We start from the raw sequence: 17,086 nt of genomic DNA on the forward strand, positions 1-17,086 counted from the left end.
TTGATGTTGCTGTACAAGAGTGGCAAGAGCAATGCCAGCCTCAGGACCAACAGCTCACATGAAAAACATTTCTTAAAGTAATGTATTAGCTGCAAGTTAAATTAACTAGATTTTATCCTCTCTCTCAGAAGAAGGACTGAGAAATTCAACTGCTTCCATATAAAAAGTAGTAAATGTCAGAACCCAAATACATTTTAGATCCCTAAGTTGACATTATACACTATGGAGAAAGTGAATATGTGGAAGTACAGAAGAATATGTTGCTCCTGTGTAGATGCTAAGGTTGAACAAGGAAAGCACCGCACCAAGTATCTCCTTTCCAATTCTAGCTTCCAAGAGGCTGAAAGAAAAATACTTGGTAGAAAAAAAAAGCACTTGCTGTTCAGTATGGAGAGCTGAAGACAGAGGGCAGCTTCAGGATCTTAGTGGAATGAGTTTGTGCAGAAAGACAGGCCATGAGCATTGGTCTCCCCATGAAGGCAGCAAGAGAACACAGCCCTTCTCAGCCTGTAGTCTCATCCTGTGCACCTGTAGTCTTACTGGCAGGAATGGAAGAACGAAGCTTGAATCCTGAGGGTAGAAAGAACACCAACAGAAAACTGAGTTTCTGGGACAAGCAGCCTATCTCCCAGGCATGACTTTGCTCTGTTCCTCAATTCACGTTCAGACAAATCATTAGCATTCCCTGCTGTTTTCCCAAAGCAACCGAAAACAGAACTGGGGACACCTTGTCCCAGAGCTCTCCAGACATAATGAAACACATTGCCCCATCCAGCCCCGATGCTGAGGTAAGAGAAGATTCAGTGATTGATTTAACACCACTGATCTTTGTCACAGAGAAACACAAACTCATTTTTACCATAGAAACACTTCTAGTGTCAGTATTTATTTTACCTTAATATACATTTATACAGGCCATAATAAAAAGGCTATTACACAACAGTTCAGTGAGTTATTACCTAATTTCAAGAATAATGCATGCAATTACAAAGGAGAGGTAGAAACACTGTATTAAAGACCTAAAAATACAAACATTATATAAACAAACACTTTCAAATTAACTGTTGGAATTTCATACAGATAAATAAGGTAAAAAGTACATTACTCTGTCAAAGAAAAGGAAACACATGGTTATCCGAACACTGAAAGAATATTTTGATGTGTAAGCCCTGTACAACTTTGTCAAATAGTTCAGACCACTGTGTTTAAGAGGATTAAAATGATTTTGTCCTGGAGAATGGTTTATTCAAGTATTCGAGCAGTTGAGTAACAAAAAAGTCCCAGAAATGAATTACAGGAACCATTTCCAGAGAAGCTGATCTGCCTAAATGCTTTGCAAATCACTGTCCTGATAATCTCATGGGATGCTTGAAATGATAATGCCTATAAGGCTAAATGAAGCTTCCCACCTCTCCCTCAAAATGCACACAAAGTAATCCTGATTTTTCACACACACACACAATGTAGATACTCTACATCAATTAATCAGCATCTCAAACTCCAACATTACTTTGTTTTCGTGTGGTTCCTCGCAGAACCTCCCAGTTTACAGTATTTCTTGTAATACTGCCCAAGAAACAAAACTAGAGAGTCGTTACACCCCTAGAGACTGCAGGCATTAATGCACATAATTGCATGCACAAAAGATGCAACCAAATCTATATAAAAAGCAAACAACCAGCAACTCAACATTGCTATTACTGTAAAAGTTCAGAGCAGTAGTTACTCAAGTATTAGACAAATAGGTATAAAATGGAAAGGTTCACATGAATACAAGTTTTTACAGTTTGTTTGAAAGTCTTCTAGAAGCTACATTTGAAATTCTGAAAAGAATTTTATGTACACGAAATTCAGCCAAGTCCATTGTGCCTTCTCTCTTTTATTTTTTTTTAGTATAGTTCTTCAAAAATGAATATACAGTTGATTTAGTAAATTAGTGCAAAATAAAGTGTTTTGGAAGAAGATCTTCAGATCGTATCCACATCAACTGAAAACCCACTGGGGTTTTGCACAGATGGAGCTCAGTTTCTTCCATTACCATTTTCCCCCATGTAAAAGAGCTTTCTCATCATCCCTTCATATGACAAGCTGAGCCAACACACCAGCTCAGCTACAAGCCAGCTTAGCCCCAAAAGCTTCAACCAGCTCTTGCACATGGTTAAGGTTTCCCAAATTCACTTGGCCACATCATACTGACAACTTAAAAACATTTTCACAAACGTTTGATGGAGCCTTCTGAGGGAAACATCTTTATGTACCTGATGCAGAAGGATCCACTCTCTACAGACCTCATGAGGAAAAAAAAAAAACCCTGATCATTCAAGTCAAAGCACGTGTACAAGGATCAGTTTGAAATGTGAAGACGGATTCTTTTTAATCCTGTTGCTAGGAAGAAAAAAGGAGCTGCTGGATCTGTAAGGCAGGTTTTCTACAAATGTACTTTTGGAATTTCTCCTCTTTGAATAAGCTGCTGCTTCTTTGGTAGTCACCACAGAAATGTAAGAATCACTTTCCACGTGGGGCAGAACGAGGACAACAATGAAACCGTAGTGAAAAAAGTGCATTATCACTGATGTGGTCCCTTATGCTCACACCATCTGGTCCTTGGGATATTTCTACTGCTCATATACAGCCACTGTGCTGTAGCAGAGTGCAGAAAGCCTTCGCTCAATGCTAGATTTATCTGAAAACAGAATGATAAAATAATCACAAATTCAGTGTTATTTCATAATTCCATTTCATTTTCAATAATTCAGCTTAAACTTACACTTGTGCACATTTTCTATATCTGCAGGGTCTTGCAGTATTTTAGTCAGTCCTTCCAGCAGCAAGGCTGCCTTGTGGTATCGATATGTAATATCTTCAGTTTGCTGAAACATCTCATCTAGAGCTGCCGACTGAACCTAGAACCATTCAGCAGATTGTTACATAAATTGCTTTAGGCAAATACTGAAATGACAAATTCAAAATGGATCACATTACAGTGTCATCACAGACTATTTTTAAGCCTTAAATAAAATGATCTGCTTTTATGACAGTAAGACAACAAAACCTGAGAGAACAGAGCCCACATGCAGTATTAGCAAAGGAGATTCTGCAAAGTTGTAAAAGTACTTCTTGATCTTGTGGTTATATATGTTAGAACACACTTTGAAATTGTGACAGCATATGAATACTTGTGCTTGTTCTATTACCTACATTCTCTTGTAAAGAAGACAAATCAATTGTGCAAGATCACACCATTGTCAGGGTTAAGCACAACATTTGCCAGTACTTTTTGTGTGATGCCTGTATTAAAAAAAGACTTAACTCCTTTTTTAGATGAAGTATTCTCTAAACTCACTGCATCTGCTTCATGGCAGGTAGAAAGTTTCTTGATCACACACACACACACAAATCCTTTTACATGTTTGCTACTGTTTTTGCTTTGCAGGGACAAGACAAACGTTCCTTAAACTGACTTGGTAGATTGAGGAAGCTACTCCTGTTGTTTCTGTGCTTCATTAAGCCTCATTGGATGATGATGCATCCACAGAGGGTACGCTTTAAGGGACTGCGTGGCTTTGTTTCCTAGTGTTTATGTACCAAATGTGCTGATGTAGAGGAAAGGTCCCTGAGGAACAGAATCTGCCAGGAACTTTAGCCACAGTTAAGGGAGGGCAAGAAGGAAAGTGAAAGACTAACAAAAATAACCACAAAGAGCAATCTGGAAACATGCATTCTATTTTGTGATTACGTCAGAGCAGTATGTGAGAAAAGGAAGCAATGTACTATTAATCTCAACATCCTATTATTTTGGTAAAAGGAGTCACTTACCATTTCTACAGCACAACTGTAGATGAGTTTCTCTGCAGTTACACTGTTGATTTCATCAATGAACCTTTGCTTGTCCGAAAAGAAACGATTCAGCTTTTCAGTCAGTTTCTTGCACATACCAATACAGAATTTGTATCTCTCATTGAGGCTTTTCACAACTGGAAAAAAAAAAATTGAAAGAAATTATTAAAAGAAATGCCCAAGCCAAAAGCATCGTTTGAGTTCAGCTTGTTTAAGCACTAGGCAAAGTTCATCTGTTTAAACTTATCACAACATTTATTTAGTCTGCCATTTCTATTAATGAAGAATATATCACAAACCATTTCCTTTTCAAGTTAATAACTGTCCATTTCTTAACAGTTGCAAGCTGTGTCTTTGTTTACTACCAGAATTGTGCAACTGTACATATCCCACAATGCTCTTGTATAGAAGAAAAACAAAAATGATGCAACTTAAGCTTTTTGAGTGATGTATCACTGAAGAAAATTCTCAAGCAAAGCACACGAGGTTATGCTGCACCAACCTTGCTTAACAGCAGTGGATGGGTTCAGTTTCCCCGATTTGACCTGTGCTTTGGCAAGATGCAGAGAAGATGCCAGTAACTGGGCTGCTTTCATATATAACACAAGCTGCTCTACTTGTCTGGAGGGAAATAAGAATAATTATGTATTAAAAAAACCCTTCCTCCTCGAACACATTCAAACTTCAGGCAGTCTCCATTCTTTATCTTTATCCTACACAGGACTCAGCAGCAGAAAAGGAAGACGTTGAAAATGCAACTTCACCTCTCCGTCCCCTCCACAAACCCCCTGTCACTGGTTGAGAGTACATCTGCTTTAATGTAGGCATTTTTAAAAGGAACACTTCTCTGCGTTGGCCGACTGCTTGAAGTCAATGCTGTACCACAAACAACTGGGTATATTTTTCTTGCAGTGTCATTTCCTATGCCCATGGAATTCTCACAGCTGTGAAAAGCAAACACACTTTGCAGGGTGTACATACTACATCCCTTTTTTTTTTTTCCAGGAAGAAGGCAGGAAATGGAACTGCCCTTTCCGACCACTTCAAATTTCTCCTGTCTCTCCTTGTTTTTGAGTTTGCTTTAGGGCTGACTGGCTACACTGATTTAAGGTCAAGGTTGAACACGACTTTCCTCTTTTCAGCCTTCACTTCAGTGCAGCTGTTTCAGCCTGGTCAGCAGGACCACAGAGGGCTCAGATCTTCAAATGAGATGGTACTTGTATTTCCAGATTCAGAAGTGAACTACACTGCACCACAAACCTGCAAATCCTCATCACTTCCCCCACTTTTGTGGTAGATCAGAAAACAGTTTTCTTCATTATATGCTAGCAAATGTATCCTTTGCTATATACTTCTAATGTGCTTTCAGTTGCTCAAAGTGCATTCCTACAAAATCAATAGCTCCAATGAAAATGAAGGCACAGTTTGTCCAAATGCATTTTTTGCCTATCTGACATTCACTAATTCTTCTGCTACTTTTTGATCACACACTTACCCCCACTCTTTGCTTAGTTGGCTGATCTGATCAACAACTACGCTCTCTTGGATTTGGTACAGTGACACTGCAGAAGTACACAGGTCTGGGTTTCCTCCCCGTAATGCTGTCAGATCCAGAACACACTCTGTGAATGTCAGCATCATGTTTAGATGACGCAGGGTATCTGTATGTTCTCTCTGTCAAAAGGAAACGAGACAGCAGTTTAACCATTCTAAGTCATAAGGCAAGTAAGTATACTTAGAACTCTTTTTAACCACTTGAGGTTCTTTTGGTATGTTAATTCTATGCAGAAATAACAGTCAGCAGTAGAGATTTCAGAATCAAATGAGTCCAAAACAATCAACAGATACTAATTTGTTCTTTCTTTGTTAATGATTTCAAGACACTGTAGCTTATACTTCAGAGTCTTTCAAAAAAGCCAGAGAAACTGGGACATGGAGTTCTGTGTTTCTTGAAACTCGAGCAACTAAGAAAATCACAAGTGGGATGTATTACTTGTTATTATATTATCAGCAACCCAGAAGTATGCTCAGCATTTGTGTGAGAAGCCAGAAGGAACATTTGGCTTTTATTAAACAACAGACTTGATACCTATAAGAGAACTGATCTGCAGCTTCTTTCTTATCTGCTTCACTCTACAGTTAGATCTAGAATTATATTGTACTGAAAAGTGTCTGTTGCCAAATTTTCCACTTAAACCAAACAAATTGGAGCCAACAACTCACTGTTTACTGACATCTAAAACAGACACTACATTGTTCAAAAAAAAATCAACCTGCAAAACAAAACAAATGCATCTCAGCAATATTTATTGTCTTCTCATGAGCAGTGCAGGTCTAAATACATTTTAAACTCTGTCTGTGGGAAGAATGCAGCGTATTGTCAAACATTCATATTATAAAATACGGATGTGGTAAGAACCCAAACACTTTCCAGCAAGATGTGAATGAGAAAATAGAACAGCGATCTGCCCTAAGAAATTTATAGATCAAGGAGAGCATCCTGGTGGAACACCACACCAAAGTGTGTTTTCAAAGCAACATTCCACCACTCAAAAAAAAAAATAAAAATGAAAAACAGAACACTCTTCCCACAAGTAGGATGCAACGTCATCTGTGAGGAAGCAGTTAGGAACAACGCCCAGAGGGACATTGCTTCTGTCAGCACCCACATCCAGAGACTTGGCATTAAAACAGAGGCCTCTTTGGAAGGCTGTGGTGAACAAAAGCAGTCATGCTCCTTTGGTTACCTATTAAAATACAAGAAATGCCAGGAATAACTACCAAAGAGAAATAGTCACAATTGACACAGGAGTATTTTCCAGATTTTAAAGAGGAGTATCTGAGATAAAGAAGCAGCAGCTACCAAGCACACTGAGCAGTCGTGTTTTTACCACGTCTCTGTTTTATCAGCATTTTATATTATAAAACATTAAATTGTTTTTCTATACCTCCATTAAAGTTTCCTCAGGCAATTCAGGAGCTTCAAAAGTGATAAAGCCCTCTAAGCTGGGAGGCGAAGTACCATAAGGCATGTACTTCAGACTTGGAGCTGCCTCGGCTCCCGGAGGAGAAGAACCCATATAAATACCAGGAGGCGAGCCCATATATACACGGCCACTAGTAGAGCAGAGAGACCCTCCAGAACTGTTTGATCCAACTACAAGGAAAAATAACACACACACATTCAGTCCAAGAGGTTGTTCCACCTTGCAGCTCTGGGGCTGCAGATGATAGCAAATGACAAATCAGTAGGCACCACAGATTCGCTCTTCGGAGGCTCTCTTCGTTGTTCCTTGCATCACTCTGTAGAGAATGCAAGGGCTACGCTTTATAACGTACAGAGATGATTTATAAAATGGATTCTGGAATATCAGCTGTCAAGGATTCCAAGGCAGGCAGTCCGATAGTACAAAGGTTTTCTTACAATTTATGAAAGCACACTGCTGCAAATATAGAGTCCTGCTCATCCTGAGCGGATTCCGGCCTCTACCTTGAGATCTTTGCTATTTGACAATATAGCCAACATGCTGAGATGAAGTCAGCTCACACATCTTTCATCTTGCTTCTACTATAACGTACTGCAGTGGGCAAAAATGCAGAATCAGAAGTCTTATAATTTCTCTCCACTTTTGCCATAAATGTGGTTAAAACATCCCTAGAGGGGAGCAAAACAGCGCACTCAAGATGTTACGCACTGCGGCATGGTAAACTGGTGCCTCTGGCCCTCTTTTTAGGAGACAAAAGGCAGAAGAAATTTAAGGTGCATCTCAGCTTTTGCAGAGTGCTTTTTGTTTTTTTGCCTGGCCCAGAGGACCCACTGCGCAAGGCAGTAAGCAGGTTACTGCCCCCAGGAGATGGGCAAGTCTGAACACCGTTCGACAACAGCCATCAGCAGGAGGACTTACCTGAGGTGGTTCTTGTTCTGAGGACCATATGGGTGCAGGTAGGAGGGGTGGCACTGCTTGGAGGGGACCCAACAGTAAACATGACAGCCCGAGAACTTGCCCCACTTCCCATGGAAGGAGGTGCCACTGCGATGCCATAGGCCCCTGCTGGGGCTGGAAGAGAAGATTTCCAGAAATTAGTCCCTATTACATGCAATCACATAGGTCAGCAATTATATACAGAAAACTGGAGTTCTGCAAGACAACATATGTTGATGTACCAAGACTTGTACCAGTAAGGAGTTCTGACAGCAAATAAAACAAGCTGAGTGACATCAGTCCTGTAGCAAAAGCTGCAACAGAAAAAATCTAAAGACAGGTTTGGCTGGCCTAAAGACTAGCCCTGTCAGCAGAACTTCTTACATCAAACCCAGATCTCCTGTTGGCCATCTGTGGCAAGGTATTAGCTGTTTGTGGGGAGGAAGAAGAAGGTAAAAAAGTAAAGAAAAAAGAACCAGAATTACATAAGCTGACTTTCAGATGAAAACAAGTTGGAATTAGGAAGTGAAACAGTGAAACAGCCACAAATGTACTGAAAAAACAAAACCTCTAGCCACTCCAGGAAGCAGCAGTATTTCTTATTTATCACAGAAATTGATGCTTTCTTGTCTCACTTATTTTAAAAATTGTATTAAAGAACATATCTCCTTAAGGAAAATAATAATAAAAAAAGCTTAAGTGTCTCAACCAACAACTGAAGTTGGAAGCAGAACTCTATCTGGTTGGCTGAAAAAAGCTATAGTACATATGGACCCCTTAAACACATCCATCTGTTCCTTACCTGTATCCATTGGTCGCTCTGTATTCAGGCTGTCTGTACTGCCTTGGTATAACTGGCCACCGAGGGCAGTCTTTACCTGTTGATCTGAGAGCTTCCCAGTACTAACAGATCTAGACAGAAAAAAAACACACACATTCAATAAAAATTTAGGGTAAAATGTTCCTAATTTGCAGTAGATTCTTAATATTTGTTACAGAGAAGCTTTCAACACAAGTACAAAATGACTGGAAACCTCACTGTTCATCATGGACATATTGAGACAGAGCTAACTATAGATGAACCCTTTCATCTTAAAAATGAATACTGCCAATTTTGCCATCTAGGTGTTCGAAGCAAAATCAAACAAGCTTCAGAGAGTCGGTGAGACTTGCACAGTCAGATAATCAAAACAAAAAGGAACTAGATAACAACACCAGACAACAACACAAAGTGCTTCAGGAAGTCTCTGCCACGTTTATACACAGTACAAAAAGCTTGTTGTACATACTAAGTATCAGCATCTCCTCACAGCTCATTTTTTGCATGCTCCACCCCTCCAAATGGCTGTGTGCAATGTACATTCTTCTGTCAAATTATTTACTCAGCTTTCCAGGTCATAAATACTGCAGGGCCTACCTGCCAAACGTAGCTTTACTGTGCTGCTCTCCTGCATGCTTGTCACCTCCTTGTGTTGAGTGAAAGTGTGCAAAATCCCTTGGTTCAGTGATGTCTTTAGGCTGCAAAGGAGCATCTACAGATCCCTGGCGATTTGCCAGGGCCAGCAAATTTGAGGATGCTTGTGTTTTAGGTATTTTGAAGGGAGCTGTTGCCTTAAAGAATAAAAAAAAATAATAAAAAAAAATATAGAAATATTAGAAATAAACAAGACCAACAACAAGAAACACAAGATTTGCACCTCAAGATATTCTTGGGAATGGTTTCAGACAACGTGTTACCACTTCATATTTTGCAAACAGTGCTAAACTCAACCTACCTTAGTAGGAGAACCAATGATTGTTGGTAAAGGAGTTTTGAACAGCCAGTCTGAACTCCTCGGTGATGACCCCATGTGCTTGGTGGGTGATGTTCCCAGGCTACCTGGCCTACTTGGTTGTGGAGAATGACTGTATCCATACCCAGCATAGGATGGGCACACTGGGTCTGAATGTTGCTTTCTGAGCTTCTGCTTGTTCTGGTAAATATCCGTGAGAGTAGGTGCACTTTGCAACCTAGCTCCCATCAGAAGTGACTGTGGAGACTGAGATGGTGGTATTGGAGAACCTGTAGGGATGCAAAGCAGTGAAAAAGATTTCTACGTGCAGTGCTTGGAAATGTATCAACGAAACTCAAAACACTAGAGAGCATCATTAATCTGAAAGGAGATAAGGATGCACTACTGAGATACATGTTTGATTATCAGCTCACTAAATGGCAAACAGGATGGATTTATCCTGTTGACTATACGGGCTGAGGCTACATACACTTGATGAGATGACACTCACATTCAAGCTGCCAAAGAGGCAAGATTGCAGGGTGACAGCTGTACTGGCAGCTGCACTACTTCTGGCAACCTACTCCAAGACATATAAAGTGGTTGGATTGAGCAGGAATGGCATAACCAATGCTAAAATTTCAAGCACAGCCACCAGGACTCTAAACTGAAAGGAGGTTTTCAAGTATTGGAATTGCATTCTTGTAAACAGCATGTGAATACAAAGTTGTGTGTTAATGACTTGTTTTGTTTGTAATAATTTGATCTGCAGACACAAAAGGCTGCTCCCCTCACAGTTTCTGTGAGAAAAGTAGGTATTAAAAAACAAAAACCTTAAGAAACAAGTTATTCAAATGAAACATTTTAGGATCATTACTTAGGGCAGCCATTTATTTTTAAGTTGTCAGATGTTTTTCAAAAGCTCATTATGTACAAAGAAAGTCCACACTTCAGTATGAATGCAAAGTTTCTCGTAAAGCAAATTGAAATGGAAGAGCTGTAATCTGCAAGCAGAGGACTGTAAGGAAACACTCCTATGAACATCTCACCTACCCAAAAGGTTCTCTTCCACTTTCAATATAAAAAATCCAATATTTGATTTAAATTGTATCTGCCATGTGGTATTTTTAAGTTTCAAGAAGAGGAACAGTGCAGTTTCAAACAATACTTAAGACTTCAGCCCTGTGGCCACAGCTTTCCAGATAAAATGTATACCTCTGTAGCCCCAAAGAACAAAGTGCTAAAAATCCCATTTGCCTTAAAAAGAAATGGCAAAGCTTACACTATTCTATTTGTTCCTAGGCTGTACCATGACTTAGTATGCAAAATTCTCAGCAGCTGGCCAAGGCAATTTTCCAAGATTGTTCTTCAAGCATATATTTGTGAAGTGGAGCCAATGTCCAACTTCTTGCAGTTTGCTCAGTAAAGTGCCCAGCTGCTAAGCCACATTCTGCAACCTTCTTAAGCTTATGCTCTTGGTAGTTAGACTTTGAATACAAGCCATTTCATTTTGATTGCATTCCTCTCCATTTAAACAATGTGCTTTAGAACAGACCTTCTGCCTGGAGCTCCAGCAGAGTATTCCAGTCTACTCTTCACTAAATCCCCTAAATTCTATACTCATGAAATTTCAACTCCATTGAAATCAGCCTGCTTGTCTGTCCCACAGCACTAAATTCAGCTTTATTTCAAAAAGCAGCCTTAAATTTCCCTGGTTGCTGTTCTGGTCTCATTCCCACCACTGGGTAGGCTTCTGAATTCAAACTCTCCTCTGCTACCACTGGCAGCAGCAAAGGGTAACTCAATTAGTTCAGAAGCTGCATTAAGACAGACATCTTCAGTCCCTAGAAAATCTCTGTACAGATGATCTCACTTCACCCTGAAGCAAAGTCAATTTACCCATTTAAATGCTGAAAAGCAGACATGCTGCCATTTGTGGTATTTTACAAGCAGAAATAACACTGCAGTCACTGGAAATTAAGAAACAATAAAATCAAATAGGAATAGATTGCAGGAAACAGACAGAGAAATGAAACATTAAATACTCCTAGAGCCACAAAACAGTGCTATCCCAAAAAGACGGAACAAAAGAGCTCACACAGCTTTGTTTTCCCTTCATTTTCTCCTCAGCTTTTTTATTTTTCTTTTAAAATAAAAGAGACTATTTCAAATCTGAGGCTTTACTCATTCCTAGTCTTTTGTTGAGATTGCGAGCAGCATAACAGTTATGAGGGACATTTTTAAGACATCATAAAACTTACTTAATGTCCAGATAGCTGAAATATAAACTCCAAGAAATGAAGGTTATTACCTCCAGAGAATTTTGGGAAGCATTAAAGCAGGAAAAATAACACACATTGTAGTTTAAACACTTCCCTAAAAGGTCAAAATAAAGAGTGTAGCTGGTATTCTGGACAAAGAAGAGCTTGCATCTAAGTTGTGTGTACAGTAACAAATACTCTGCCACCCCTGCTGCCGCCTCCTGGTGCACTGGAACAATTTATGACTTGCAAAGCTTACTGAAAGCTTAGCAATATTAACATCAGATTCCTGGCAATTCCCTAAGAGAGTGATGAGAACATGCCACACACCGCACACTGGTAGTTCTTCCCTTTTTTGAGTGCTGGCATGAAAACGCTGGTCTATCAAAATCAGATTCTGAGAAACGTGTTCAGACCATTCATTATAATCTCATCTATCCCATTTCATCCCTTGTTAAAGACAGGTGTTAGAGTTGCTATTCAACTTGGGTAAAAAAACAAAACAACAAACTTCTGATTGTGTAGGCAATTAAATACGGAGAAACAAGTCCTGACACAGCCAAACCCAGGCTAAGTTTCCACAGAATCTCAGTGCACAGCTTACCAAATGCCTCCCATTAGCCCACACTAATGTAATGCTGCCCCTCCTCTTTCATGAAACTGTGGAAGGTTTAATCAAAACTGTACTGGTTGTGTTATTGTCCAAAGTCTCTCACCTGAGAAGTTTCTGCTCCTGGACTCATGACCTTGAAGCTGTCCGCAACAACAGTGGCTGAGCTGCTCAGGTATAGTTCCAACTAAGTAAATAAAATCAAAATGTGAATTTATGCTTTACTCTTCACCTACTTATTTCTTCAAGGAGTGGGTGATCAAACACGGGAATGGGCTGCATAGGGAAGTGGCAGAGCCCCAACCGTGGAGATGTTTAAGAAACATGTGGATGTGATCAGGTAGGTCAGGCCGACGTTGGATTCTACTATCTTGAAAGTCTTTCCCAATCTACGTGATTCTATGATCTATTTGGGCAAATTTCAGTTGAAGTTTTAAACAGGAATTTGTTTTCTGAATTACTGCTTCAGCTAAATCCTTGCTAATTACTGAGAATGAGTAAGAATTAGAACTGGAGCTTACCTAGTGGTGAAGGAGAATATGGCCTCGAAGATCCCGTGGATAACCTGCGCCCAACACCCTGCACAGCATCAGCTGGTATTGGAGAACAGGAGCCCATCTTCATGAAGCCCATTGGGCTGGTATTGGAGCGTCTGACAACCCCAGCTCTGGAAAAAGAAAAAGGAAAAAAAAAGAGAAAGAAAAGAAAATAGTTGTTTAACACACTACAGTTACCAGTTACAGTAACCATGCAACTGTGGTTTCTTGAGATAAGATTCTGAATTCCCATAGGAGTACAATGATCAATTAAAAAAAAACAAAAACCAACAAACAACTCTGATATTTAAACAGAATTGTGAAGTTGAGGCTTATTAAACTAATAAGTCTCTCATTTTGAAAACAAGATACAATTCCCTTTGTCCACACCGAGGGTTTGGAACCTAAGGAAACCTAAGTCACAGCAGCCTGTCTGTTAACTGTAGAAATTCTAAATAGTTCTTAGTAAATGGATCCCTGCTGTTCAGACATTACATTAAATTTTACTACTGAGTGAAACACATTGACATACATGTTTGTTTTTATGGTAGGAAAAGGAAGGAATTTACAATAAAAATTACCATAATGTTTTAAGTATTAGACTTGGAATAAAGCTCAGCCACTGACAACAAATATTTTACAGAAAGGCACTTCCTCAAGTGCAGAAACAACTGCAAAATCAGATCTTGAAGACAAAAATTAAAAAAAGGAAGGAACTGTGTTTTTGTAAAGAACTCCAGAGTTCTAAGCAGTCTGTTTCTGAGTCTTTGACCTTTACCACCCCAATCCTGTTGATTGCAAGGCACAGAATAAATCCAGCACACTGGAGCTTTGTATTAAGACAAGCTAGTTAATTAGCATGCAAAAAAAATTGATTCCTTGATATTTGACAAAACAATGCACCCAACTCATCACTGCATGTGTGAAAACAGAACCTAACTTATTACTGACTTTCTAGTTCATGATGTAACACTGCATATTACACAAAGAGAAATCAAAAAGAGCAAAGCTTCATCTTTTTATTCTCTTGCATTGCATTTGAGCAAAGGAACAAGATCATCTTGTTTTACTGAAAAATGTCAACTGCCCATTCAACAATCTTGAGATTGTGAAGGACTATTATTTCTCATTAAAATGCCTCTCTATTATGGGGCTGTGTCAAAAAAAAATAAAAAGACATCAATAAGAAAGCACAGATATCTGTTAGGGTACAAATACTACCAGAACCAAGAAAAAGGAGTCTGAAAACTCACCTCGGTGATCCGTGGGGGTTTGACACGGGGCTGGCAGTAGAGGAGAGGTTCTGTTCTATACGCTGGTAATTCCGTAGCTGAGTAGGAACTGGGATAGGTGCTGTTTCGCTGCGAGGGGATACAGAAGGCTGGCAATGCCTGAAGTTGGAAGGTGCAAAGAGAGGAGATGAACAGAGGTAGGCAGATCTTTCACTGAATTGTACCATCCTCAAAATTTCAAGAAAATCTGGGAAGTGGAAAATCTGATCCCATGCTCCATGCACGCAGCATATCTTCACCTGTCCTGGTCTAGCTCTGGCACTCTGCAGAAGGCTGAGATCTGTTTGTTACTAACTGCCTCTCTTACACAGGCTGGAAGTGCTGTACACTTCGTTATGCATCACAGCAATCTACAGATCCCTTCACCTTCCTGTCAATCCGCCTGCTCTGTTTACAACGCTTCAAAATAGCGTTCTAGGAAAACCCACTGCACTAAGAACAGGAAGTTCAGCAGCAGGGCTGGAATGTGTACAAAAGCCACTAAAGCGCCGAGATATCCCATGAGACAGAGTGAACTTGCAAAAGGAAAACATGTTATGTAACCAAGCCCTGACAAAACGACCAAAACCACACACCTGAACATTAATCCACAGACGCAAACTGCAGATTAGTATTACCCAAGTTCAACTATGTGTCAGTGACCTGGCTCACCTCAGTGTACTGCCAGATAAGGGAACGAAACCACCACAGTGTAATCAGTTACCAACACTTTTAAAAGAGCTAGACAAAAAGGATTTCAAACTCAAGGACTTTTTGGAAGATAATCAGCTTGGTATCTGGCCCTTTATTGATCAACACTTCAGAGAAGAGACAGGCAAAGATTAGAGATTCTCAGAGGAGATGTGAAAAAAGTTCTACCACGAGCTCTAGAAAACAAGCAGTTACACCACTACGTGGATACAGCTGAACAGAACTGTGGATTTATGACTCCGTCACACTCCCTTTGCAACTCTGAAAACGAAATACAACTTCCTCATACACACAGTTCTCCCTTAGCAAAAGAACACAATTTGTCCTTTTATCGCCACCCAGTTCCCAGATATTGAGTTATCTGAAAGCCAGCTTTAATAGATCTGAATAAATCTGTACCAACACTTTTTTGCAGCCTCACAAGTACCACTGATTTTAAATCCTTGCTCACTGAGTGTCTCAGCATAGAGAATAAAAGTAGGAATTAACCACAGAGGAATGAACTGCCTCCACTTATCCTGCCTGGAGCCTGAGAAGCATCACAGCTTCCTCCACTTGCCATAAAGCAGCTTAATTATGGGTGCAATTCATATAGTTTCATCAGCTAATCAGAAAAATTCACTGTTTCACAGGGCATAACAACATTCTGAAAACAATGACACACTAGGAAAGAACGTTTCACAGCAAAAAATAACCAAAACCCAAAGCATCTGGTAGATATAAGATGCACACACTGCTGCCTTGAGATGACGCCCCAAGCAGTCAGTCTGCATTTATTCAACCAATAACTCAAACTGTTGTAGTACAACCACTGAAAATGTGACCAGTAGGCACCTGTTCTCTAACCACAAACCATTTAGCTCTTTACTTAGTAACATACAGAAAATAAAACTGGCATGTTTTCATAAAAGCTGTAATTCTAGAAACTGTGATGAGGAACAACTTAAAAAATTACAATGCATTTTTTTTGTAAACGGTCAATCCAGAGCAAACGGATCTTCACAACCAAACAATTCAGACTTTTTGCCCTTAAACACACAACGTAAGACCACGGCTTCATTGACAACCCCTGTCAGCAGTTTTTTCACAAACTGCAAAAAGATCAGCACAAAGTAGCAAACTTTTCTTGTGACAAGCATTTCTAAACAAATAATGCTGACTTGCGGCTCCGTAGTTCCAGTGTAAGCCAAAAATACACCCAGCATAAGAGCTTTATTCCCCATTTAGTCACTCACTCTCTATTTTGTACTGAAAACATGAAATTTATTACTTGGTCAAATGACTAATCTACATCTTCTGTTTACTGTTTACCTTTACATAAATAGCTAAAGATCAGAATCAAGTTTCCAATATAATCCATGAAAGATATTAAGCACTACTGATAAAATTCATTTTGAGCTATTAGAAACTTGGTCTGCAAGTTTCAAGTTTCAATGAGGCAGAAAAGGCCCTTGTTAATAGCCCTGCTGATTAAAAAGCTGCAATACATGTTACATGTAGCTTCTTTGGTATCTTGCAAGCCACAAATGTGAAATTCACAGTAACTGCTTTCACAGAAGCCATCTCTCTGCAAGCAATTAGAAGACACAAGACAGTCTATGCATGAGACAGAAACCATTGCAAAACGGGCTTTAAATTCCTCTTTTCTCACAACTACTTCTCGAAAAGTAAACTACGTTGAACATCTTGACTCAGTAAACAAGGAACATGTCGTGCTTCATCACACAAAAAGAATTAATTCTGTTTCTGAAGTTTCTGTCTTTAGACAGTTCAAGCTATAATCAGCCACAATAAAGCTCACTTTCCTCAAGAAAATCTTTTTGGGGTGAATCTGAACCAGAAGTCAGCTGTGGAGCCATCAGCCACTACATTGCATTAAGTATAGCCATTTCAATTCAGTTTCCTATAGTTATTCACAATAAAAACAAACTAATCAAACATACAACAAAGAACCCTTTTTTTAAAAAGGCAATACTAAGCCTCCATCACACACCTGTTAGTTGTACCAGAAGCAGTACTTCGAGAAGAGGTTGAGGATGGTTTCTGTACAGTTCCTGAGCTTCCAGAAATAGTTAATGGTGACTGCCTGTGAAAACAAGAAACGCTGTCAAACAGGCTGTTCTTCACATCAGAGAAACTACCTGCTTTGCAGCAAAGCTTTCTGG

At 39.5% G+C, this 17,086-nt stretch overlaps 1 protein-coding gene across 3 annotated transcripts in view; it reads right to left on the bottom strand.

Annotated features, from left to right (window-relative positions):
* Positions 1-852: 852 nt before the first annotated feature.
* Positions 853-17,086, bottom strand: part of ULK2 (unc-51 like autophagy activating kinase 2) — a 36,477-nt gene continuing 20,243 nt past the window's right edge. For all 3 annotated transcript variants that reach the window (XM_052689246.1, XM_052689247.1, XM_052689248.1), the window contains 14 exons: positions 16,915-17,007; positions 14,193-14,330; positions 12,925-13,070; positions 12,510-12,590; positions 9,536-9,822; positions 9,178-9,371; positions 8,563-8,672; positions 7,743-7,895; positions 6,786-6,994; positions 5,333-5,511; positions 4,340-4,458; positions 3,817-3,974; positions 2,768-2,903; positions 853-2,683 (listed from right to left, as the gene is read on the bottom strand). In XM_052689246.1, coding sequence (XP_052545206.1) covers positions 2,616-2,683; positions 2,768-2,903; positions 3,817-3,974; positions 4,340-4,458; positions 5,333-5,511; positions 6,786-6,994; positions 7,743-7,895; positions 8,563-8,672; positions 9,178-9,371; positions 9,536-9,822; positions 12,510-12,590; positions 12,925-13,070; positions 14,193-14,330; positions 16,915-17,007 — 2,071 coding nt within the window. In that variant the 3' untranslated portion in view covers positions 853-2,615. The remainder of the gene's footprint in view (positions 2,684-2,767; positions 2,904-3,816; positions 3,975-4,339; positions 4,459-5,332; positions 5,512-6,785; positions 6,995-7,742; positions 7,896-8,562; positions 8,673-9,177; positions 9,372-9,535; positions 9,823-12,509; positions 12,591-12,924; positions 13,071-14,192; positions 14,331-16,914; positions 17,008-17,086) is intronic.

This window comes from Tympanuchus pallidicinctus, unplaced genomic scaffold (assembly GCF_026119805.1).
Source record: "Tympanuchus pallidicinctus isolate F22 unplaced genomic scaffold, pur_lepc_1.0 scaffold24, whole genome shotgun sequence".
Taxonomy (NCBI): Eukaryota; Metazoa; Chordata; class Aves; order Galliformes; family Phasianidae; genus Tympanuchus; species Tympanuchus pallidicinctus.